The sequence below is a fragment of the Rattus norvegicus genome, chromosome 4, assembly GCF_036323735.1.
Source record: "Rattus norvegicus strain BN/NHsdMcwi chromosome 4, GRCr8, whole genome shotgun sequence".
NCBI classification, from domain to species: Eukaryota; Metazoa; Chordata; class Mammalia; order Rodentia; family Muridae; genus Rattus; species Rattus norvegicus.
In genome coordinates, this window is record NC_086022.1 from 47,120,741 (window position 1) to 47,146,354 (window position 25,614).

General features: G+C 41.5%; 1 protein-coding gene and 1 long non-coding RNA gene across 21 annotated transcripts in view; one reads left to right on the plus strand and one right to left on the minus strand.

Annotated features, from left to right (window-relative positions):
• The window catches only part of ST7 (suppression of tumorigenicity 7), a 248,072-nt gene that overhangs the window by 113,173 nt on the left and 109,285 nt on the right, over nt 1-25,614 (plus strand). For 19 of the 20 annotated variants that reach the window (XR_005503176.2, XR_010065617.1, XM_006236132.5 and 16 more), the window contains one exon: nt 7,586-7,668. Coding sequence is in view for 17 of the 20 variants with exons in the window: in XM_006236132.5 (XP_006236194.1) it covers nt 7,586-7,668 (83 nt within the window). In the remaining 3 variants the exon portion in view is untranslated. Of the gene's footprint in view, nt 1-7,585; nt 7,669-20,672; nt 20,813-25,614 lie in introns of those variants that run through there. The other variant, XM_039107269.2, reaches the window with a different exon arrangement.
• LOC134486733 (uncharacterized) overlaps nt 900-25,614 on the minus strand; it is a 31,816-nt gene continuing 7,101 nt past the window's right edge. Inside the window, exon 2 of the long non-coding RNA XR_010066109.1 lies at nt 900-16,578. This is a non-coding gene — a long non-coding RNA (uncharacterized LOC134486733). The remainder of the gene's footprint in view (nt 16,579-25,614) is intronic.

A 25,614-nucleotide genomic window follows, 5' to 3' on the forward strand; every position in this document is an offset into this window, starting at 1 on the left:
ACAGCAATTGCTGGAATCCATTTGAGACTGGAAGAATAGAGATGAAAATGAAAAATGTTGTTTCAGGGATTGGGGACATATCTATCAGAGACTGCACTGACATCTGGATATAAATGCATGTTTTATAGTTTTGTTTCTTTTTGGTTAAAGAAGCTGGCTCATTGATCCTTGGAAGCATCAGTGCTTCAGTTTGCTTGCCTCTCACCCATAGACATTATGTGAAGCTCAGTGCGTTTGTGATACACTTGGAGATACACTTCCAGTCATGAGCCTGGAGAGGGAATGTTTGGTGCCCCCTGGAATATAATTTGGCTATCTGGTGCAAACGTAAAGTTAAATATAGTAATAAAATTAGAAATAGTGAAGCTCCAGGCCTATTCTAAGAAGCCTGATGTGGGTAGGTAGCAGCTGAACTCCAGTGTCCTGGCTTACCTGGTGGCCCCTTACTCCTTGGTTGGACACACAGACAGCCAGAGGAAGATGCTGTAACAGCTCTGTAATATACATTATATTGTATAATTGCCATGTGTTTGGGGCCTCACTGAGATTCTAGGTCTGGAAGTGGGTTGCCTTGCCTGCTTTGCAGACCCAGTCAGTATGTTGTATTCTCCAATCTCTGGGCATGGGCTGGACTCTGATAGAGAGGAGAGAATAGCAAAATGGCCCAAGAGCAAACAAGCACATAGTGTCCTGGACAACAGCTATTTATGGTGAACCATTTCCAGCAGAAGTTACTTTTCTATATCCCATACTATACAAGTGCCTGCAATGAAAAGGTTAGCCATGGAAAGTTCAGGCAAGAACTCAATATAAAGTTCAGCCCAGAAGTCCACCACACAGCCCTGACCTCCCCAGTCCATTTCTACTGGATTTGGTAATCTTGCCTTCTGTTATTTTGTGGTTACTCAGAAATCTCATGGGAAGGGACACTTGGCTTCGCTTGGGAATCTGCTGCAAACTCTATCTGGCCACTTTAAATGGGTTCCCTAGTGATTTTCTGCTGGATACTGTAAGTACTCAATTAGATGATGTTTCTCATTCCCTTCCCTCATGGTTTAGAACTTAATAAATCCACTCATTCACAACAGTGAATGATATTCTAGATCATTCTCTGGATCATACACAACAAGCTCCAAGCAGTTCTTCTGGGGGCCAGGTTCCACCCATAGAGAAGTAAACTAATTACTAAGTTTTCAGGGAATGAAAAAAGAAGGAAGGAAGGAAGGGAAGAAAGAAAGAAAGAAAGAAAGAAAATAAAAAAGTATAAGAAATAATGTACCTTGAATTAATATTGAGCTTTACCACCCTGTGGCCTGTAGTTGCTTCTGTGTCCAAACTGTCACCTTACTTTGAGGCAAGGTGAGTTAGCAAAGGATTTTAAAACAAATCAGGCCAATCATTTAATAGCACAAAGAACAGAATGAAACAGAAAGGTGTTTTTGTGTGGTCATGTAGTCTCATCTGTTAAGAAAGGAATATACATACATGTAGTTATTAGGTTTAAAATCAAATCAGTTGAAATGTTCCACCTTCACCCAGTTGTAAGTTTTCTTAAAGGCATGTATAACAAGAAGACTTTCAGAACAGTTGATGCATTTCTAGTAATTAAACCTGTAGTGTGAGAATAGAGAAGTGTTTGTTTCTTCAAAGGGCTCCTGTTCCCAGTATGGAACAAGGGTTTTACTCTGATACTCATATTGTATTCTCTTAGGTCTCATATCATGATGGATTGTTTATGGCCTGATTTCCTGTACAAAAGCCCAACACTGACTGTCTCTACTCACTGGCAGTGTGACCTTGTCCTCACTTCAACAATGTTACCTAGATGCTCACTCTTTATCTGATACTGTCAAGCGCCACACACACCTCTTAAGCTTGCTCCTGTAGTGTTAGTTGTATTTCAGGAACTTCCTGGGAAGTAGTTCTCAAAGTTGTCAGTCTGACTTGATACCCTGTTTCTATCAGGCACCACTGTCTTCCACAGGATTCAGTTTAGGAACAGTAAATACCTTCTTTGCCTTGCTTGGGAGTCTGCTGTAACTCAGTGGTAGAGCCCTTGAATAGCATGTGTGAGGTTTTCCGTTTGGTCTCCAGCACCTCTAACAAATAGAAAGTCTACCTGACCTGGCCTTTCTTTTACTCTGCCTCCAAATGTACCTTATTCTCTAGCCTGATTCCTTTCTGTGTACATGCACATTGTCTTGTCTACTGAGAGCCCTTTTCTCCACTTTAATCTCATGTTTGGGGGTAACCCTTTCACAGCCTGGAAGAAGCAACATTCTCACCTATTGAGTTGGAGACAATACCTGCTCCCTCTAGATTTTATCTAAACATTTCTGCTGGTATATGAACTATCCTGGGACTTTACCTGGGCATCTAATTTTTCTCTCTAAAGGAGTGTGTGTGTGTGTGTGTGTGTGTGTGTGTGTGTGTGTACAAATTCAGAAGAAAGAGGGGGTCAGTGGGATAAAAGAAGATAAAAGGAGACACATGTTTAAACACATTGTATTCATTTATGAAATTGTCAAAAATAAAAATAATTTTTAAAAAGCACATGCTCAGCCTCATTATTTTAATTTCTTATATATTACTCTCAGTGCTGGATCTGTAGCTTACTTTTGATGAACTAAGTACCATATAACTAAATGAACTAGCTAATATTAATAGATATACAAGATCTATCAAGAAGTATTTCCGAGTACAGATGCCCCCCACCCCCGTGCTCTTGTTAATGTACTTCTTGCCTTTCTTGTTATTTCAATGAATTTTATATTTAACTTATTTGCTATAGTAGATTAACAATATGGTGAACCTCCGTTGGGCACTTTAAGTAATGAGTTCCTGTATTCAACTTAGAGTGTGCTGTTTTCCTAAGCATAACCACTGATATTCCAATAATATTTTCTGTGTAACTTCCAATGAAGGAGGGGTAAATGAAAAGTCAGTGACCAAATTCCCCTGAAGCAGAAGAAAGCTCCAGTATGTTCTGCATGGCTGACACTCTGGGTGCCCTCCAGTGTGAACACTGGAGAGTCTGGGAGTGTTCTTTTCCATCACTCACACAGCTGTCTATGAGACTAAGTGTCATTCACTCCAGTGATTCTCTGCTTGTCAAGAATTCAGCAGTCTAGCCTTTTCAATTCCTCAGTCTATAAGAAAAAAGCCAATGCATAGATTGCACACAGAAGAGCCTCAAAGGATTACCAAAGACCCTTTAATTTTGGCTGTCAATCACAGCTCTTATTTTGCATGCTTCTAGTGCATGTGCTTTGCAACACTATTTTTGAAGCTTTCTCAAAGGAGCACATTGATGCCCATTTTCTCCCACCCGGCCAGAGCTAAGTAAAGAGTACCTCAGCGGCACTTGGAATCATAATAGCATGTCTGCTTCTCAGAATTACACAAAGTTCCTTAAAGACAAGAATTGTATGTCAACCTGTTTGACTCCTCAACACTTTACACAGTGCCTGATATACACTGGACATACGTAGTTCATTGAGCTACAACTGATTATCTGCCTTTGAATTTACAACAGATTTTAAATAGCACATCATAAAGGAGAGAAAACATATGAGAGCAGGCATGAAATGAAAAATTAACCAAGAGCATGAAAAGACTTGAGTATTTCTGTCCCAAATCACTTAGTTTTGGAAGAAAATAGTGTTCAGTTTCAGAATACATTGCTACATGCTATTGGTACTACAGTTGGTGTCTATTTTGGTAGAGCTACTGCTGAAAGATTGAAATATGTTAAAGACATTCTGTTTAAGGGTAAAGTTAAATACACACATTGTATTTTGAAAAAAAATTGCATGGAAATTGCTTTAACAAGACAAGTGTCTTTGGACTTTAGTATGTAAATCATTATCCCATTGTCTTTTAGTTTATAATATAGTTATATCATTTCTCCCTTCCTTTCCTCCCAGATGACTAATTTTAAGGGTTCTGTATAGCCAGTGTCTTCCTCTCTTGGCATAGTATCTTATGATATCTAGGTAAATTCTTGGCTTATCAAGAATGTAGTCATTGAACCTAACATGCATCTCGCCCTGCATTCAAATTTTGGAAAAAACACACAGACCACAGAGAGGGAGAGGAGGGAGAGGAGAAAAGGGAGACGGAGAGGGGAGAAGGGGAGGGGGAGAGGATGGGGGAGAAAGAAAGAAAGGAGGAGGAAGAGGAGGAGGAGGAGGAGGAAATATAAAGTCCCAGGCATTAGAGACTTATTATTGCTATATTTATATTTAACTTTAAAAATCATCTTCAATCTTAGCTTAAAACATACCATAAATATCTGAGAAAATGAAATGTACAAGTTTTTGTTTGGTTTTCCATCAGGATGCTGTTCTTCACAGTGCCTATTTGTAGGAACCTATTTGTAGGTGGGTGAAAGGAAACCCACCATTGGAGATCTTGCTTCACTTTTCTTTAGGGTTATTCAGGCTTTGGCCAGTCCTTCCTGATGACAGGAAAAGCTGTCATGGCCTCTCCCTAGCAAGGGAGAAGGTGGCGTGAAAACCTAGCACTGCTGTTGTTCATACTAATATAGCACACTCCAACAGTACTTTCCCAGACCACAGCCGAGAGAAGAAATGTGTTAAGCTCAGCTCCCCCATGGAGCTGGCTGCTCTGTAAAGCAGAAACAGGATCCCTGTACAGATGCCAGGGCAGCATCAAGGGTTGAGGAAGAGTAGACAGGATGATTTATGAGGGGTTCTTACCTTAGTGATGAGTCTAAAAATAAGTCTCCTCACTTCTTCCTCACAAAGATAAATGCCATAGCATTTCTCAAGAGGACTGTGAGGCATAAAAGCTTGAGAGCCAACACAAGGGGGGCAGGAGAGCAGGGAGAGGAGGGGCAGCAGCAGTGAGGGACTCCTTTTGTGCTTTTAAGCCTAACTGAACTGACTGCATAGAAAACTGGTTTCCTAAGGTGATAAAAATGCTATGTATATAAAATACACCTAGAAAAAAGACTATTTACAGTATGTTATGAAGATATTTTATTTCCAGCATCTCCTAAGCTGTCATTTTAGCAGATTTTCAGAGACTCGCATCTCCGCATGCTAATGGCATCAGGAGTTATATTTTATTTATGAATGGCCAAGAAAGATGATCTTGGTACAGGTTTGGATTTCCTCACCAGTCATTTTGGGCGTCCTGCAATTGGCCATCATTATTGATGCCCGTGTCGGTTTTCATTTTCACAGACTACTATATTGGTGACTTGCTGGAGTCGACATTGCTGCCTATTAGGGCTACTACTGCTGTGACGAAACAACACGAGCAAAGCAACTTGGGGAGTTAGGGGTTGATTTGGCTTAGTCTTCCTATCACTGAAGGATCATAAGATAGGAACTCATACATGGTAGGAACCTGGAGGCTGAGCAAACTGTGTGGAGCAAGTCAGTAAGCTGTACTCACAGAACCCGGGTACCACCCAGATGCTATTTTAGTATGAGATGCCCTCCCCCATATCAAGCACTGGTTAAGAAAATGTTCTACCAGGTTTGCCCACAGCCAGATCTTATGGAGACATTTTCTTTATGGAGGTTCCTTCCTCTCAGATGACTTGTGTTAAGCTGATATAAAACTAGCAAGCACGGTTGGCCCCTTGTCAGCTTAACAAACATCACTTTTCAGTTAAAACCTTCCCTTTTCATTTATCCCCAAGATGCCATGTTAATATAAAACTCATAGTACAACACACTGATAAGCTTAAAAGTTGCATGTATTTGAAATTCAAACATGTTAGTCTATTTAAAAACCATAAATCCCTTTTAAAAGTTTGAAATCTCACAACTCTGTGATCCTGTAAAGCCATAATTAACTTAAACACTTTCTTACACCAAAAGGTAAGAACCACGGCACAATCACAATCTGAACAAAGCAAAATCAAACTCCAACTGTGTAAATAACTAAATGTCCAATGTCTAGGATTCATTCATGATCTTCAGGATTCCTACAAGGGGCTTTGGTCACTTCTCTAACTCCACCATTTACAGCACACAGTTGTCTTCTAGGCTCCTGCTCGTTCCTCTGTACTACTGCTGCTGTTCTTGGTGGTCTGGTGTACTGGCATCTCCACAATGCTGGAGCCTCTTGCTACAACTGGGCTACACGTTTACCAATAGCCTGGGCTTTCTTTAGGATGCCAAGACTCAACCTCTCTGCATGATTCCTTTAATTGTGGGCCTCCAACTGCTACTGAGACTGCACGTTTACCAGTAGTCTCTCCTGGTCTCTCATAGTGCTGAGTCTCAGCTGCTCTGTATGACCCCTTTGTGCCTTCAAACCTAGCACCACCTGGGTGACTCTTACACATGAACAAGTTCAGCTGCCAGCACAAGGTACAACCTTGGCTGCTTCCGGACCACAGATTGTGTGTGCTGACTCTGAGGAAGCACTTCCCAGATGTCATCTCAGTCATGCTGTCTCTTCTTAGTCATTGCTAATTTATTAGCTCCAGATGGCCAGTGTCAAGTACCCCAGCAAAACAAAGGGTTCACTTAGTGGTTCTGGTATCTAATTACAAATGATTTTTTAGTCCCAGGTAACTAGAACCACATAATCTTAATTTAAAACGGCAAATAGTCCTAATAGAGTCTTTTATCTTCCCTCTGAAATATCACAAGGAAAAAAGACATCACTCACCCATCCTTAGCAGCCATCAATTGTCAGTAGCACCCCAACTAGGGTTGAAACCCTCTCCCAACTGGACAAGAACATTGCCTGGCTTGTCTAGGTAGGTCATGTGCAGTTGAGCATCACAGCTGTACGTTCATGAGCGTGATGGCCAGGTCCAGAAGACAGCATTTGAAAGCACTCCTCCCCATCCACTCGTCCTCATCTTCCTTCCCCCCTTTCTTCGGTGATGTTCCCTGATCTTTGAAGGTAGAATAAATGTCTGATTTACGGTCAAACACTCAACTGTCATTTATTCTCAGCACATTGACCAGTTATGAGTCTTGGCATTGATGATACCTACTGCAAAAACAAGTTTCTCTGATTAAGGTTGAGAATAGGACAAATTTATGGGTACAAACATTAATTTTTTAGAAGGCAATTTGAGAACATTTCCATTGAGCAAAATAATAGCAGTAGGTAACTAAGACTTACACCTTCCTCAACCATAGGTTTTTGACCAGGTTAATATTACTAGGCATACATTTTTTTCTCGAATGCAAGCAGAAAACCACTGGTTATACCTCTAACAGTCATGCCACCATTGCACTTTCCCTGGCAGGTATTTTAGCATTTAGGGTAGAGCTTGACATCTGCCTTTCTGAATCAGTATACTAGTTCTTCATTTTAGTGGGATTTTGCTATGGTTCTAGGAATTCTGGTCAGCAGAAACAAGTGATTTCACAAGGAATAAAAATAAATGAGTTAGGTGCCAGAGTGGTGGCTCAGTAGTTAAGAGAATTAAATGTTCTTGCAGGGGTTCAGTTTCTAGAACCCATGTGATGGCTACAGCACATACATACATGCACATACATACCAAACACACACAATCTTAAGAAACAAAGTTTTACTGATTACAGGCATGCCTTTCTCAAGCTTTTTCTCTTTTCCTCTTTTTCAGTGAGCATGTTTTTGAACACGTTAACCCCAAAGTTCTACGTGGCCCTGACAGGCACTTCCTCACTAATATCGGGACTTATTTTGGTAAGTGATGGAATTCTTCTAACTTCAAAACTTAAGATGTATGACTTAGTATGACTATTTTTAAGGAATAATCTGGGAGACTATATATTAGCAGTTTTCAGTATTCATTTTGTATGCATGTTCATGTTGGATGGGGATGAAGTGAAGAATTGTACTTACCCAGGTTATATTTCTTCAGTCCTTTCTTTTGTGGGAAGAAAAAGCTCTTAATATGGGGGAAAATCAGAGAAGATGTTTCTAGGCCAAATTCCAGTGTCTAAACATATAAAATGTGCTGGGACCACAGCTCATTGGTAAAGCGCTTGCTTCAGATTCATGAAATCCTGGATTCAGTCCTCATCCACAAAAACTAGACAAACCGATGGATATATATTACTGATGTATGAAAGTGGTTTTGTTCAACGAAGACTTTTCCATGTATTTATCATAACAGATTATTATATGTGATATCATTAGGAATATTTTTACATGTGTTAGTAGGGATTGTGGTATTCCAAACCCTTTCTTCCCTTCACCTTCTATTTTCTCAGTGTTTACTTTGACTTCTTTATTTTTTCCTTTAAAAAATCTCATATAGGTAAAAATATATCATCTTACAACTTCATTACCTTCTATTCTGTAACGGCTGCAGATACAAAGGGTCACATTACCTGTCATAATTCACTGTAGTGAATATTATGTGGCTGTCTCAACTCAATGAGGCCATTCTCCATAACTTAATAATCTTTAAAGGAGAGAAATTTTTAAAAGATTTTTTTCTACATCCACAATCTTGTGATTACTAATTATTGTAGAAATAGGTACAAGTAAAAGATTATAGTATTTGAAATGTAAATACATAAAATATCCAAGAAAAATAAAATTTAAAAAGTGAATTATCAATATAAAAAGTTTAAGGGGAGATAGGTACAAACATGTTGAGCAAAGAGAATGCATTTACCTGGAGTAAAGAAAGGTTTCAGAAGCCTGAGCTTATAAGATGGAGAATGGCAGATTCTGCAACAAATGGAAGCAGAAAATGGCAGTGTGGAGAGAGAGCATTCTTTTGAGGTGAGAGAGCATCTCTAGGTTCAGCTTGTTATGTCTGTATCACATGGGTTATGTGACATGTGCAAAGTTGGTCCTCTGGAACATCCCAAAATAAAAATCTATGTAGAAAGCCCAGAGCTGAGTGCAAACTTCAACCCGAGGCAAGGGGCCCTGTATTAAAACTCACCCTTAGAAGAGAACTGTTGTAGTGGGTAGCGTGCTGCCTCTTAAACATCCACTGCCCACACATGCATCCCTGACACCTCTTCTCTGGTCAGGAGATTTGAGGAAAGTTAAGGGAACTGTTGTAGACAGTTGCTCATAAGACCATCAGGTTGGTTATTAACTTATTCTGTCCAGGGACTGTTTTATTCTAACATTGACTTCCTCCTGGGTTTTAGTGTTACATTTCTCTTGTGAAATAATGGTGACAATATGTGATGTTATTTTATTGTAAATACTTGGCAGATAAGTTGTAGCAATACCAAATTCATCTTTAGCTTTGGTGAGGTGATTGTAGAACTGAGGACATTTTAATAGAACACGAAACCTGGAAGCCACTGTGGTGAGAGCTCACCAGTCTCAAGGATTCCGTCCACTGAACCTGCGGGTTGACACAAACCATCAGCAAAAACAGACAATAATTAAAGGAAAATATTTTTCATCTGACTAGGCAACAAAATGGAGGAGAAAAATATTTTGATAATCTCTAAATCACCTAAATGTCCAATGTAGGTGACATAGGACAGAGAAAAATGACAGAGAACTTCTTCCCACAAAGCTACTAGAACCTGCATTGCTAGGAAAACCCAGAAAAAAAAATCCAGTAAATACCGAAAGTATGAGAATGAGTCACTCCAAAATGGGATGATTCCATTCTGATGAAATGGAAGATTTTCATTTGGAGACTACATGTTTGCTACTTAGAGCTAGGTAAGAAATTACAGTAGCATGTCAGGAGTTGTTCAATAGCCAGAAGACATGCTAGGAGTAATAGTGGGAAGTAACAGTTGGGAGTTATGTCCAGCTCCACAGTGATTGAAGAGGAAGACCACAAGGGACCAAGCAATGTGACCTTTCTAAGACTCTGGGGACATGATGTCTAAGGTTTTATTTTTCAGGTGGGAAACTTGAGACTTCTCCAGGGAAGAAAAGGAACTCTTGGGATTCGAATCATGCAGTTTCCTTGTGGCAAAGTAGTCAGGCCTCTAACCTACATTTTCAAGTTCTCACTGTACTGTGTGCAAGATGGCTCAGGAAAGCACAGACACGGAAAATGCTTTCACTTGCTTGATAAGTTCCTGTCAAGTGAAAACACACACACACACACACACACACACACATACACACACATACACACACACACATACACACACATACACACACACACATACACACACACACACATACACACACACACACAATTTTATACACATGCATATTTTAAAGGAAAAGGTGGCAGGTTTTTAAATATCTCAAAGTTACTATTTACACACACATACTCATATTTTAAGACTTTATTATGATTTTCTTTATGATAAAGTTTTGGGATACTTTTGCTTAAAGAAATAGGAACAACAAACTTTGGGGCATGGATTTATACTGAGTCCACTATTTGCTGTACTGGGGAAAGGAGTTTTGTCCATGCATTCCTCTTCTCGGAAGGAAGGTTCTGCTGCTGTGATGCTGGCTGGCCTGGCGCTGATTCCAGCCATTCATGTTCTCTCCTCAGCAGCAGTACTGAACCAGGCTGGTCGGTAACCTGCCCTCAGGTTACACAGTTGGCCAAGGGCAGAACAGGAGTGGAACCCAGGAGGTCCTACATGGGCAGTCTGCCTTTCACCACCTACTTCACTACACTTCCAGTTAAGTCACCCACTAGGTGCCTTTCAAGCCCCCTGCACAGAGGCACCTCTGGATTTCACTCTGGAAGTGTCTTGCTGTGGGTTTGTAGGACATACTTCATCACCATAGTGTAGGACATTTCCTTTCATTCTGGTAAGTCACCCCTCTAACTCAGGGATGGTTGAAGAACTCTCATCAGTGAATGGATTTCCCTGGGCCTGGGCTGCCCTTGCACACCTGGGCTCCCATGCTTTCTCCTGTGCTTGGCATACAGCTGCTGAAACTGCATGCTCACTGCTGGCTACAGTGCAGAAGCAGAAACTGTTTAGACTGATGAAATGCTTAGAACAGAGGAAAGCTGTCTTGTAGGAAGGGTGTGAGTGCCCTTTCTAAAACCCACCGGCCTTTTCAGAGGTCTATACTATAGTGCGCAGTAATACTACGGACACCCCAGGTTCCTGCCTTACAGATGTTTGACAGTGGTGTCTATCACACTATGCCTAGGGACTTAGATTTGTTAGACTTTAAAGATGAATGCAGGGTTAGCATTCTATTCTGCCGCTGCCTTTTCTTCTGGGTGCATTTCCAGGAGGAGTAAACAATCTTATGCTTTGAAAAATGGCTTTTTGCATGGAATGCTTATCAGTTTGCTTTCAGGAATTGGACAGACAATAGCTAACTTCTCTGTCTAGCAATGTTCTGGGTGTCTGCCACCAACTCTGAGTACAAGACTACTGGGGAAATTGGCTGTCTGGTAGGATTCCTATGCTAGAATCAGAAATCACCATGCCATTTGATGTTTTAGAAGAGTGGGTAAAAACAAAAAGTAAACTGTAAAGAAAGTCAACTAACTGAACAAATATACATAGGAAAAAATTAATTTGGCAGAAGATTTTTTTTACTTTAATTTCTTTAAAAATAGATATATATGACTAGATTTTGCCAGTAGTTTTTCTTTTTTTTCTTTTTTAAAGCAAAGAGTGTTTTTTTATTCTGCAGAAGTCCAGCATGCTGGGTTCTCCTATTCCAAGCTAGAGACGCTCAAGTGCTTGCAGGCTTGATTTAAAGCACATTAGGAGAATTCTGGGGAGCGGTAGATGACCTCTATCATCTGTTCTATCTCTATAGACACTCCAGAACCATTGCTGGGAAAGTCTGGAAAGTGTTGATGACCCATTGTCCTTGCCTCAGGCCAGGTGGTGGGGCAGCTTCTGAGGCCTGGACTTGCCTGGAATTGCCCAGTTCTTAGAAACAGAAATTTAGGCCTACGCTTTTGAACTGCCAATTTGAAGCCTGTCATGGAGTCAGCTGTCTCATTTTCCCCTTTTGGGTCAACTCAAATCCTTGAGATGTCTCTAAGGACTGGTATTGTTTGAGAATCATCAATTGTACAATGGAAATCCATTCCTCATTGATTATGCAGTGACCATAAGTCAAGGTCAACATCAGTAGGATAAGAGGACTGGTCAGGACAGAGACCAAGGAGACCAGTTGAAGAGGGACTCATACTAATCCTGAGACTGTTTTCTTTCTATTCTTCTGTCTTGTAGTCTCTTTCTGACTAAGGCCATGGATTCTTTGAACACCCCTGAGAGTGATGAACATAGAAACAACTTTACCTCAGGCTGCAGAATCCTCTCTGCTGGAGGAACAGCAAGTCTAGGCTTCCTCTGATCTATAAGACTACTTCTGCCAGGGAGGATAGGGAATCCTGCAGGCACAGAATGGCCTTTTCTGTCTCCTCTATATCTACATCTATCACCATCTGTAGGATCTTGTAATTTTTATCTTGGAGTAGTAGGTCTGAGGATCCCTATACTAGCAGCTCTGGCCAGCCCTATGCCATGTAGAGAACCTAGTAACACAGTGGAAATGGCCACCCTTTAAGCATGATTATTTGGAGGTACAGCTGGTTGAAGACATCCTCCCCAGAGTAGTAAGTCACTCTGGGTACAACATAAAAGTCCTCAGTTATATTTACAACCAGGCCATAAATGCATGGAGTAAGCCCCGAGATACAAGCCCACCAAGCATCCTCTGGGGGCAGCATGTATCCTACAACACTAGGGGTTATAGTGTGGTTGCAGAGGTGGGAATAGGCTGGGGGTACCTCATTTCCAATGTAGAGTCCATGTCAACAGTTCTGTATTAAGTTCGGGGATAGAGGAGTTAAGAACCGACAATCTAATCTTCCTTTTTGCCGTCCATCAAGAACTTGATGACAAGGTTGTTGCATTGCCCTTTGGGGGTACCCAGCTAGTAAGAGAGCTCCCAGTTTATCCACAGTGAAGCATTAACATGTGAATGGTATATCCATGTCCCAATCTTGTCTATTTTTACAGCCATAGGCGTAGTCAGAATCATGGTGTGAGGTCATTTACATCAAGGTTCCAGAGCCTTGAGGTTATGTCTCTTAATCCAGACTTCATCACCTGGTTCAAAGCAGTGGAGGTTTGGGGGGCAGAGGGGACTGACTCATAAGCCTGGTGGATGGCAGGCCAGAGTTGCTTCTGGACCCTATGGAGGGCTTCCAATAGTTTTAAAAAACTTATGTTGGTCATATTCAGCTCAGATATCAGACTGGAGGTTAGGCATCATGGGAGGGGGCCTCCCATACAGAATCTCAAAGTGGGGGGTGCCTAATGCATAGGGGTATTCCTAGCCCTACATAAGGCATAAGGTAAGAGGAATAGCTGGCTACTGACAGTTTCAGGGGTTAACTTGGTTAAAGCCTCCTTCAGGGCCCAATTCATCCTCTCTACTTGCCCTGAACTTGGGGTTTGTATGCACAATTTAATTTCCAGTTGGTCCCTAGAACCTGTGCTCCAGATTGAGTTACCTGAGAAATGAATGCTGGTCCATTGTCAGACCCAAGCAGGGTAGGCAAACCATACCTGGGTATAATATCTTCTAGAAGCTTCTTTGCTATTATGTTGGCAATCTCCTTCTTTGTAGGCTTCTACCCATTCTGAAAATGTATCTATAAAACTAGCCAAAACTTACATCCATTTGTTCCTGGATTTATTTCTGTATAATCTATTTCCTAATACTTCCTTCTGGCCATTGACTCCTGATTCTGGTTCCTGGAGTGGCTTCTTGACTGGGGCCTGAGGAGTTCACAGTCTGGCAGGTGGCACAGTCTGAGACTAACTGATCAATCAAGTGTCCTAAGTCAAATATTTTGTACCTTGCCCCTCACAGCAATTCCTTCAGTTTTTGGTGACCAGGTGTAATGCTCGATAAATCTGATGGATGAGTGGCTTAACAAAGTCCTTATGTAGGATGGTGCAGCCTTCAGAGGTCAGCAACCATCCATCTCTTCTGTGAACTCCTTGGCATTTCCCCTGATATTGTCTGTCTTCAGCTGTATATTCACGGATGGCTGGTAGCTCAGGGGGCAACAAAGCTACCAGGATGTTGGCAGTGGAAGCTTGGGTAGCCTCCCTTTTGGTTTTATCAGCTAGCATGTTCCCTTTCTGATACCTGGAGCAATGAATTATGGCCACTTTGAAAGCAAGCCATAATGTGTCCAATACAGTAAGTATTCCTTCCTTATTTTTGATAGTGTTTCCTTCAGCAGCCAGTAATCCTCTCTCTTGGTATATGGACCCATGTGCATGAGCTGTAGCAAAGGCTTATCTATATCAGTGTAGATGTTACCTGTGGCCCCTTTTGCCTTTTAAAATCCGAGTTAGAGCATTTAGTTCAGCTTTCTGGGCTGAAGTTCCAGAGGCAAAGCAGTTGCCCAAATAACAGAGTCCAAGTCCAGTACCATTCACTGCCTTGTATATCTGATTCCATTCTGGATGAAGCTGCTCTTATCCATGAAGTAGATATGTTCCCCAGTCTGGCCAGAGTATGTCAGTTAAGTCTGACATGATGTTCTGGACATGCCCCAGAACTATAGAGCAATCATATTGCACGTCTGAGATGGGTCAGGTAGCAAGTGGCTGGGTTTAAGACAGATGATAGGTTATATATTATGTGAGGGGGATTCAAAAGTGTACCAGTTTGGTGTTGGACAGTCATCAGCTGGGTGGATTTCTGAGGATTCCCTCAATAGCATGGCCGTGGTGATAACAAGTTCCTGCTCCATGGTTATTTTGTCAGCATCCTTGACTAACAGGGCAATGACAGCTATGATCCAGAGGCAGGCTGGCCATCCTTGGGTACCAGCTCCAGTTTCTTAGATAAATAAGCCACAAGTCTTTTCCATGGTCCCAAAGTTTGGGTGAGCATCCCCTTTGCTCTCCCCTTTCTCTGATCCACATACAAGTGGAAAGGTTTGTGAATGCCCATGAGGGCCAAGGCTGGTGCTTCCAATAAGGCTCTTCCTGGAGCCTTAAAAGCCAAGTCCATCTCAGGGGTCCATTTTGTTCTTGGCCCCTAGTGGCCTCATATAACAGTTTCGCTATCTCAGTGAACCCTGGCACCCAAAGTCTATAAAACCTGACAGATTCTAGAAATTCCCATACTTGCCTTGGGGTTGATGGAACTGGGATGCTAAGGATGGTTTGCTTCTGGGTGTCTGACAGCATGCATTGGCTGGCTATCCTATCACCCACATAGTTGACAAAGCTGGGTCTTCTTAGCAGACAGTAGCTAAGTTGACTCACCATCTATAGCAGGTCTCCTGTGGCCTCCTGGCGTGTCTCCAAGTTGGGGCCCACAGTCAGGATGTCATCTCCATAATTGAACACAGTTATTTGGTGGTGGGTCTGCTGGTTCTCACCCAAGTCCTCATGCAGTGCTTCATCAAAGTTGGTGGCTGAGTTCTTGAATCCTTGAGGCAGACATGTTCAAGTCAGTTGTCTCCTGAAGCCTCTCCAAATCTTGTCATTCAAAGGAAAATAGAGGCTGGCTTTTGGGTGCCAGAAGCAGGCTGCAAAGTCATTCAGTGAATGAAGCTTTTCCAATGGATGTCTGTGCCAGCTTGATTAATAAAAGCCATTGTTCACGGCTGACTGGCTTCTGGGTCTAAAACAGTGTAGGTCCTACAGACTTCTGAAAGTCTTTCTAGATGTTCCCTGGGGCTCTCATTCTTTCCCTGTATCACCTGGCTCACCTTAGATAAATTTGTGGGCCATCTGTCAGCTCTCTGGAGGCCCCCCATCAGAATCTGGTGGTAGACCTGAGCCTCTCTTTACCCCCAGCAGTATTAAAATCTTAGTCAGGTCAAGTCAAAAGAAAGGTTGCATTGATATCAGCCTGTACTTGAGTGGGCAACCCTTTTGCTTTCCAAACCAATTTCCAGGTGCCTCCCATGATCCTCTCTCTCTCCTCTGTCATGAAAGGACCTGGAACAACTGCTGACAGTCATTGCAGGTGGGCAGATGAGTCCGCATGATTGAATCCAGAAGACCTGTGAGAGCTGATGGTCTTTCTAAAAATGAGGAGTTCTGCAAATGCCAATTGTAAAGCTCATTCCTGGCAAATGGCACGTATCTCATGAACTGTCCCCCCTGAGCACCGGGGATTCCCATAACCTGGAGGGTGAGGCCTTAGTAGAGTCAGCCTTCTGGGCAGTATGGGCCTGAGTATGAGGTGGACTCCAAGTGGAGCCAATGACTCAGGGGAGTCAGGGCTGCTCTTCCCTCTGCCTATGCTGGCTGGCAGTGGCAGTGGCAGTGGCAGCAGGAGCAGGAACACAAGGAGTGGGACAGAGATCCTCCTTGGTAGCAGAAAGGGAAAACAGAGCAGGAGACCAAGGCCGACACTCCTTTAGAGGAAGAAGGGTGGGGAGCAGCAAAGCATGTAACCAAAAATATCTCATCTAAGCAGCAGGCTTCTTGGCCAGTGCAGTGATATATGGCACTTGGTCCTTGTGGCCCCTGGCCTCATAAACTAAACCTTCACCCTGTATTGTGGGAAGATGAGAAGTCCCTTCCTTGGGCCATTCTACTTTATTGGTGGGCCATTCATTCCTGCAAAAGATGGTTAGTTTGCTGGGATGAACAACCAGACTGGAGTCTTCTATAGCTCAGCAAAAATCCTTAAAATAGTTCAGGACCCAGGGGTCTTTGTGACTGTCCCATCCTAGGAATCAAAGAACAATTTGTATGAGAGGACAAAAAGCACAAACAATACACATGGACACACACAGAAGAACATTCCCAGGAAAACAAAAACAAAGCAAAAAGGTTGTCTCAGATGGTCTTCTTCCTGTACATGGGAGGCCCATAGACCCACAGCCAGTTCAGAATTCAGATGAGAACTAGTAAGTTCTCCTGTGTCTGGTAGGGGTTGGGAGCAGCCTCCATTCCCCATGGCTTGGTGACAAAATACTATCCACTTTGTCCCTCTCAGCCTCCAGGTTAAGTTTGAAACAGAAACACAGAGAGGGACAAGACAAAAGACAACTGGGCGCCCGGACTTACCAATCAGAAAAACACTCCACTATTTGAGTCCAGCAAATCCTGGAAATGAGCCCCCAAAAGTAAGGGTTCACGATTCAACAAAAAATGAAACCCCAGACTCAAATAATATGTAAAAGCAGAGTGTTTTATTCTGAAGGAGTCTAGCATGTTGGGGTCTCCCATTCCAAGATGGAAACTGCCAGTAGTTTTCCCAAGCAAGTTGAGGCTGGCTGTGATTTTGCTAAGCTCCTGTCTCACTGGCTCTTCTCTGTAGTTGCTGGGGTCACAACCCATGCAGGCAGCCTCTTTCTGCTTAAGTTTATGGTGTCTCATTGCCTACCTCCCTCGGATGAGTGAACACCACAGGCTGGTCCTGCCACAGGAAAGGTACATATCCTCACACTCTGAACCTGCCCGTTCCACCCATTATCTACTATTGAAGATGAATCCACTCTGCCCAAGTAGCCTCTTTGGGCAATCAATGTTTCTTTCAAAGGAGAAAATATTGGGGTTTGTTTTTACTTTGAAAAATAGGTTGGCATGTAAAGAAAATAATACCCTTAATTTAATCAAAATGCTGGTAGAGTAGAGAAATTGCTATATATGATAGTGAAATTTATACATGGATCCTTGTATCCCTATTAACTTGTTATAGAATGCTCCTGTTCCTCTTATTTAAGTATATATAGCATGTATATATGCTATGTGGAAAGGTATAAAAAAGGCATGCAAGTTATACTTTTAAATGTGAGAATAAGTAACAAAATAAAGAAATTACAACAGTAAACTAAAACAACTAGTTCATGGTTGGATATAAAAGAAGCATCTTTTGGAAGGCGGTAGAAAGAACTCAGCAGTAAGAAATGAACCATGTCTACTGGTGGCGTCCTTGTTCAGAGTTTGTTTGGGAAGCTACGTTGTTAAGGTAGTATGGGTGCAGCATCCAAGTCATTTCTAGAAGACAATCTCACGGCTGATTTTCTATCCCTGGTTCTTACAGTCTTTCTGATCCCTCTTGTGTGATGTTCCCTGAGCCTTAGGTGTTACAAATATATCAACTGGGGTTAGACTCCCCGTGGTGGATGGGTCTCTGAATTTTGATAATTCATGGTTTCTTGTAATGATCTTTTTTTCTGTTTTAAAGAGAAGTTTCTCTGATGAGGGATGAAAGAGACCCCACCACTGAAGCAAGGCTTATAGGGAACTAAGGAACACTGAGACAGGGGGACAGTCTTCTTTGAGGAACCCATAATTGGTTATTTAATACTAATCAGTCAGCACTGAAATTGTATATATACAAATAATGCTAAATGGGCCAAACAAGTTGTATTATATATTTATGCTTTTGTGTGTGTGATAGGAATGAAATAAAAAAGTCCATGAATTTGACAGGGAGCAAGGTAGGTGTAAAGAGGGAGCGAAAGGAGGGAGGGAAATTATGAAATCATATTTTAATTAAAAAATCTTTAAATCGGTTAAAGAAACAGTACTTGAGTTCCCACTGGACTAGGTACTGAATAAGCACCTGGCTAGTGCTTATTGATTTGATTAGTGCTCATTGAAATTCAAAGTGTTGGGTATAAGCCATGTGTTCATATGGTTGAGTATAAACACAAAGATGAAGTAATTTGGTCCAGTTTTATAGCAGATCAATAGTAAAAGTCAGGTCCAGATCTCTTTATGTTCTCTTTTACCCCCATTCGGAGTCACAGAGTAAGGTAGTTGTTCTGTCTCCTTTCTGTATGCAAGAGCATTTGATTAGATTAACAACTAGACACAGAAAAACTTGTCAAGATGAGCAAACTAGCAATAGATAAAAAAAAGACCCAACCAATTTGTCTTGTCTAATCTTCATTAGGGCACAAATTAGTAAGCTTACAAGCTGTGGAACTTCAGGGCAGTAAAGAGCTCTAGACATCCAGAAAAGGCATCCTTAGCCCTGCTTGCTAAGTGTAGGTGGGATGACAACTAGGCTTTGCCTGTCCATTGCCTTGCCACGTCATTCTGCCTTCATGACTGCTGCCTGGGAAGGTGGTTACCAGCACGTTCGAGAACTTGGTATTTTTCATTTTTACAGACTCACAGAAATGGACCAAGTGCATGAAAAAGAGATGAGTTGGGAGAATGGAAAAGTGAAGGAAAAAATAAAGAAGAGAAAGGAGGCCAGAGGTAGAGTGAAAGACTGCAATGTTTTCAGGAGAACATAGTGTTTACTTTCCTATTTGGTCATGGAAATTAAGTCAGTTGTGGCCAGTTTAAACACAGACCAACACTTAGCATAACGTAACCATATTTTAATTGTGTGACCCTTTATTGTCCTCTTCCCTTCTAAACTGGAAATGGTTTATTTGTTTAGTTTTAGATTTATTATCTTATGTATGTGAGTATGTTGCCAGAATTTATGTGTGTATGTTTACTAAGTATGTGTCTGGTGCCTTCAGAAGCCAGAAAAAGAGTTGAATTCTCTGGAACTGGACCTCCAGAAGGGTGTGGGACACTGTGTGGGTGCTGGTCACCAAGCCTGAGTCTTCTGCAAGAGTGGTGAATGCACTGAAGTGCTGAACCCCCTCCTCTGCCTCCCTGTATGTGTCCCGACACATTGGTTGATACTGAAAGAGCAGCTGACTGCACACATAATATAGTGAGTACATGAATTAGCTGCATCAGAATTTTCTGGGGGGGCTTGCTCTGAATTCTGAGGATTGCTTCAATCAGAATCTGTAAAGTATTAAAACAGGCACCATCACAGTATGAGCTACAGGGTTTGGGACAGGTAACACAAGCAAAATCCTTCCCACTCTTTGTGATCCCATGACTATTAGTTGGCCCAGGAGTGGCTCCAGACCACAATAATGAATGCTACAATAGAAAATTCTACCCAGTGAATATATGTGCATTAGGTGAGCTTTTGACCTTGAAGAATGCCCTATCTTCCTGCCTATTTTAGTCTGTGCAGCAGGAGTCCAGAAATGGGAGTGGGAGGATATGAGTGCTGCTGCAACAGTTTAGGGACCAGGTGGTTAGTGAGGGACTGGCTGAGTTAGAAAGCAGCAGGCCAGACGCCACACGGTCTATTCAGTGTTTATAAACAAAGCATGCAGAAAGAATGAGTTGCTTGCTCCTATTTCTTTTCTTTCCATCTTCTCTTCCTTCCTTCTTCTAACTCTTCCCTCCCTAACTCCTTTCTCCCTCTATCCTTCCTTCCTTTCTTTTTTCCTTTTTTTCTTTTTAGTTAATGTCAGTCCTGAAGAGTTGTGAGTAAGGATTTTGAAAGGGCCAGTTGTTGGTATGAAGGAAAGGATGCACTTAAGAATTCAAACTGATACTAAAAATGGTTACGGATGTCACTGTAGTGCTTATCAATTGCCTTGGTTTATCTCAGATGCTCAGATGATCTTTTGTTAATTAAAGAAAATAAAGTGTACACATATGCACAGGCATACAACACACCTACATATATGTATGCACAAATGCAGGCACACATGGTAAATTACCTTTCAGGAGACTGTATTACCTGGAATCTTGGCATCATGCCTCTTGGTCATTTGTGATTTTGTACCATCAGATTTTCTCTTTTCATGTTTTCTTGTCCATTTCAAAAGTGTGTGTTAGCTTTTCTTTAAAACCAAACCAAACCAAACCAAAACAAAAATAACATCCCCCTCCAAAAAACAAAAATCAAAACAAAGCCAAAAAACAAACAAACAAATTAATGCTTCTTCTGTTTATTTAGGTTATATGTAATTAATCTACTGGCCCATCGTTATCAGCTATCCATCCGGCATTATAATCATTGCAGTAGACTTTCCCTTCACCCACAGAGTGCTCACTCTGACTTGACTACACACATTAGAAAACAGTCCCAAAGAATCAAGCTAACCAGCGAAGGTCACTCATTGGTTCTGGCTTTCTAGGTAAGAGTATCTTGATCTTAAACTAGATAGAGTTAATGCTGGCTTCCTAAGTGCCATACTCTGTTGATGGTTTGAATTCCCATCCTTCTTAATCTGTATTACTCTAAAGATGGTGCATGGGTAGGAGAAAGTGTAGTAGAAAGATTAAGGCTTCAAAATTAAGAATTGCATAATTTTACATTTTAAATTATAAGTTATTTGGCAGACAAGAGAGATTTCCCCACTTCCCAATATGTCAGGGCCACTAAACTCGGATGTCTAAGAACTATTTTAAAACCTAAGTTTGTTTATGAATGCTTCACTGTTTATACTGTAGGTATGCACCAGGGAAATGTATTCAAAGTGACACCAAATATGTATGCATTAAATAACACCATCTGCCCATTTGAATCTATTCAGCACTTTAAAAATATTGTGAAGTGTTCCTCAAAGTCTGATGAGTTTTGGAATACAGAGAAGACTGTTATACTACTATCTCAAATTAAAGGGCTTAGTTAATTGAAGTTTGGGACAGCCTCCTTTCTTTACTTTTGATACATACTGGAAGAACAGGGGCCATTCTTTATACTAGTGTCCCCTCTGTAAATGCAACTTTTATTTGCCAGATGTTATTTTGGTCTCAGACACTTAAGCCCAACCTTTGTAGCTGTGATGGTTTGTATATGCTTGGCCCAGGGAGTGGCACTATTAGAAAGTGTGGCCTGTTGGAGTAGATGGGGACAATTTGAAGTAGGTGTGTCACTGTGGTTGTGGGCTGTAAGACCCTCATCCTAGCTGCCTAGAAGTAAGTATTCTGCTAGCAGCCTTCAGATGAAGATGCAGAACTCTCAGCAGCTCATGCACCCCGCCTGCCTGCATGCTCCCATGTTCCCATATTGATGATAATAGACTGAACCTGACCCTGTAAGCTAGCCCCCATTAAATGTTGTCCTTATAAGAGTTGCCTTTGTCATGGCGTCTGTTCATAGCAGTGAAACCCTAATACAATAGCTCTTTCAGAATTCTGGCTGGCTGGTTCAACTCAGCCATTCTACTTGAAACTTTTCTCTAAGCTGACTGATTTAATTTGAATACTCTGAGCTTCTCACTGAATTGTTCTTCTTAGCCACAATCTAACTCTGGACATTTGTTCTAATCTTATGGCTACTTCTTATTCTCTAGCTCCAGCTGCCTCTGCACGGACTCATGAATGAGTTCAATTCTACTGCACTGCAGTCACTGCATTGTCTCCCAACTCAACTGACTGGCACCCTCTCTGCACTGCTCTTAAATAACTTCTTTCCTGCACTGGTCTCCTGAGAGTTGGGTATATCACATGTCTGATTCATTCTGTCAAATCTTTTTCTGATTTGTCACTTTGTATTTTGTTCCTCACTTAGATGGTATTGTTTGGGATTAAAGGTGTGTAGGAAAGGATTCCAGCTGGAAGGATTAAATATGTGTACTAAGGGCATGTCTGCCTTCCAGACTGATCACTCAAATCTAAAAGGAATTTTTAGGATGTTATCAAAGCAGCTATCTTACTGGATTAAAATTCCTCTACATCCCTCTACACAGATGGGACAGTAGTATTGATGTTCTATGATAAGTCTGGGAAGACACATTTCCCTGCCCCCAAACATCTAAGCTGTCCTTACCTATTTGTTATTTCTACACTAAAAAGGTAGGGCGATTTAGAGACAAGGTCTGTCTTATCCTAATGCAAATAAATGTTCAGTTAATTTGAGGCACTTGCCTCTTAGGCTTAATTATCTAGTCACATTTGATGGACTAGTTCTGAATTGGTTTTTTACAGTTAAGAAAGCATTAGAGAGACTGTCAGAGGACACTTAAAGGGAAATGAAGGCTTGTCTGTGTGTCTAGTCTAGTTTAACTAAAGTATTGTTATGTTATTTGTTTATTCAATAAAGAGATTTAAGTAAGAGAGTAGCAGAGAGAGCTGGGGCTTAATTAGCTTTGTGATTTAGGTCAGGTCACTGCATCTTGATGAACAGTCTTTGTTCCTCATTTTAAGTGGATTCTCTACACTGTTCTTTAACGTACATTTTAATGTTGCTCTGTGGCTCTGCTAAAGGAACTAAGGGATCTGAAATCTCAAGGTTTTGTCCATGTGATGGATACTAGCATGCCATGGGTACTGTGATCTGAAGCATGGACTTTCAGTGCAGGGACATGATTTTTTTGATCTTGGGACACCACTCATAGGTGGCTGGGAATATTGGTACTGTATGATCGAATGAGTGGACTGTGGCATAGTAGGTGCAGAATAAAAACTTCATTGCCAGTGATTAAGAACCTCTGTCAGTTCTGTAACCAATGCTAAGGGAGTCTTGGAAACCCTTTTTTTCTTGTAATTGAGGCAGAGCACTTTTGTTGATTTCTTGAGAGCTTTGTTGACTGCTCAGGGGTATAACCAAGTAGTACCTTGACACAATGTTTTCTAGAAACATCCTAGTGATGGGTGAGATGCTGTGCTAAACTAAACTGTGGGGCACTATTGGACAGCACTATTCCTAGGGAGATGTGAATAAACATGTGCTCACCCCAGGTAAAACAGATAGATAAGGAAGATACCTAACTCAAGCTTGCTAAACTAATGAGCTTTCTGTGGCCACTTAAAGGAGTATGGATTATAGCTCGCAAAAGCTGAATACCTGAAGCACACTGCACGTCTTGCAGGCAGCTTGACAGAAAGTGTCCTTTTCGGGCAGCTGGCTGGTCCAACAGTGTCTCTCGGTAATTGTGATTGTTTATATAGGTATGAGGAATGAGAAGTCTAGTGAAGTCCTGAGTCATTTAAGTTTCAGAGAACTTGCCTGGAGGATGCAATGTTTCAGCTTTCCCTTGATTAGAACACCCTATGTCTTAACTATCTTCACTGTTTTATTTTAGAGGAAAATGCTGCAAAATGACTGGCAAAAGAGGGGTGCTTCAGTGTAGGACTCAAGCGTGCCATCCTTGAACAGTGTGGTATACAAGCCATTAATATAATAAATGGTAGCTTTGTCAGCACTTTTGAGAACTGTGGGTGCCTTACACTAAGCTGGTATGAAAATTGAGGACCCTTGAAGATAAATATGATTCCCACTTCATTTACAGTTGAAGGTACTATTATCCAAATAAATCAAACTAGAGCCATACATCTTTATGGATCCATAATGTACATGCTCAACTATGGAGGTCCCTTCAGGTGTCACAGATAATGGCAAGAAGAGCTGTGAAGAGGTGAGAATGAAGGCTTGATTGAACTTGACTTCATCAGGCTAGATCAAGCCTCTAGAGAGTTTGATGCCAGGTAACTACCATATTGCCAGCATACTTAAACACAGTACAATTCGGAAAAAAGTTTCCCAGTATAATATGATCTCTGGTACATGAAGAGGCATAATTATATTGAAACGCAACTCAAGGAGCATCTCATTTCTTCTAAGAAGATGAGTTCTCAAGATAGACTGCCTATATTCTTAGCTTAAGGGCCTAGGGAAGGATTTGGCATGGTCTAGGTCACACAGATATCATAGAGGTCATTTGGGTTATAGAATCTTGGGAGAGCCCCTGAATATGCACATAATGTTAGGGTCATTTAGACTATTAGCCACCTCCATTCTTGGTTGTGGGAGCTGGATATGGCTAGGCCCCCCAGACAGCACAGATCACCAGGGAATCACCTCTGATTCCCAGCTTTTTGCAGGGAAAACAGATTTTACATCCTTTCCCTTGAGAGGACAATCCTGCATTTTTTTTTCTTTGTTTCAGAGCTGGGGACCGAACCCAGGGCCTTGCGCTTCCTAGGCAAGCGCTCTACCACTGAGCTAAATCCCCAACCCCACAATCCTGCATTTTTAACATTCCTGGTTTCCCTGGAGATCTGCGGGCAGGAGGGCTTTTGTGCTCCTCCCATATCCATGCAACTTTCAAACTATATTCTCCTTAAACATGGGGATGTTAGAAGTAATTCACTGTAATTAAATCAAGGTATCCCATACATGACTGGGAATGTTAGGTTTGGCTAATAATTTCCTTCTCACATCATAGATTCCTTTTCTATTGTTGTTTCAATAGAGCAGAAAAGAAGAGAGGAAAATACCATTTTTTAAAAGAATAACCCAATGTCCATTCCAGTGCAGATAATGAAACTTTCTTATGAAATAAACAAGGGCATAAACTTAAATGATTGTATGTTGATTGTAGGTTACATATTATAAAGAATAGTACAGCTATCCTTTGAGACCCTTTGAGGCATGTAGTTATTCTGTTTTCTGTTATTTTGTTTTAGTTTTTTCCTCTCTGTAGCCAAGCTGTCCTGGAACTCTTGGCAGTCCACTTGGCCCAGGCTTTCTTATTAACTCTTTCTTAATTAATCGCTGAAATTATAAACGTGAGTCACCATGCTTGGCCTTTTGCTTATCAGGGACTCACTGCTCTTGTACTTATATCCTGATTGCTTCCCTCAGTCTCCTGAATGAGGGCTGCAGTTAAGGCCTGCGCTACCTTGTTTTGCTAGTAGCTGTTCATACGTTCCTTCTCCTGAATGATGTTTGTATGACTGGGGAAGAACAAATGGGGTGGGGAGAAAAGGATGGGTAGAGCAATATGGAATAGTGGCAGGAAGCAGTGGCTGTGGGTGGACATGGGGGGGTGGAGGCAAGAGGCTGTGGAGGTGGACACAGGAAGGCGCTCATTTTCCCATTTTCAAGGAGCTCTGCCTTCAGCTAGTCATACAAGTGTGACTGGATTTTCTTCTACTAAGGAAAGCTATTCCTGTTCTCTTTTGGAATTAAGAGTACATAACAATCAGTAAG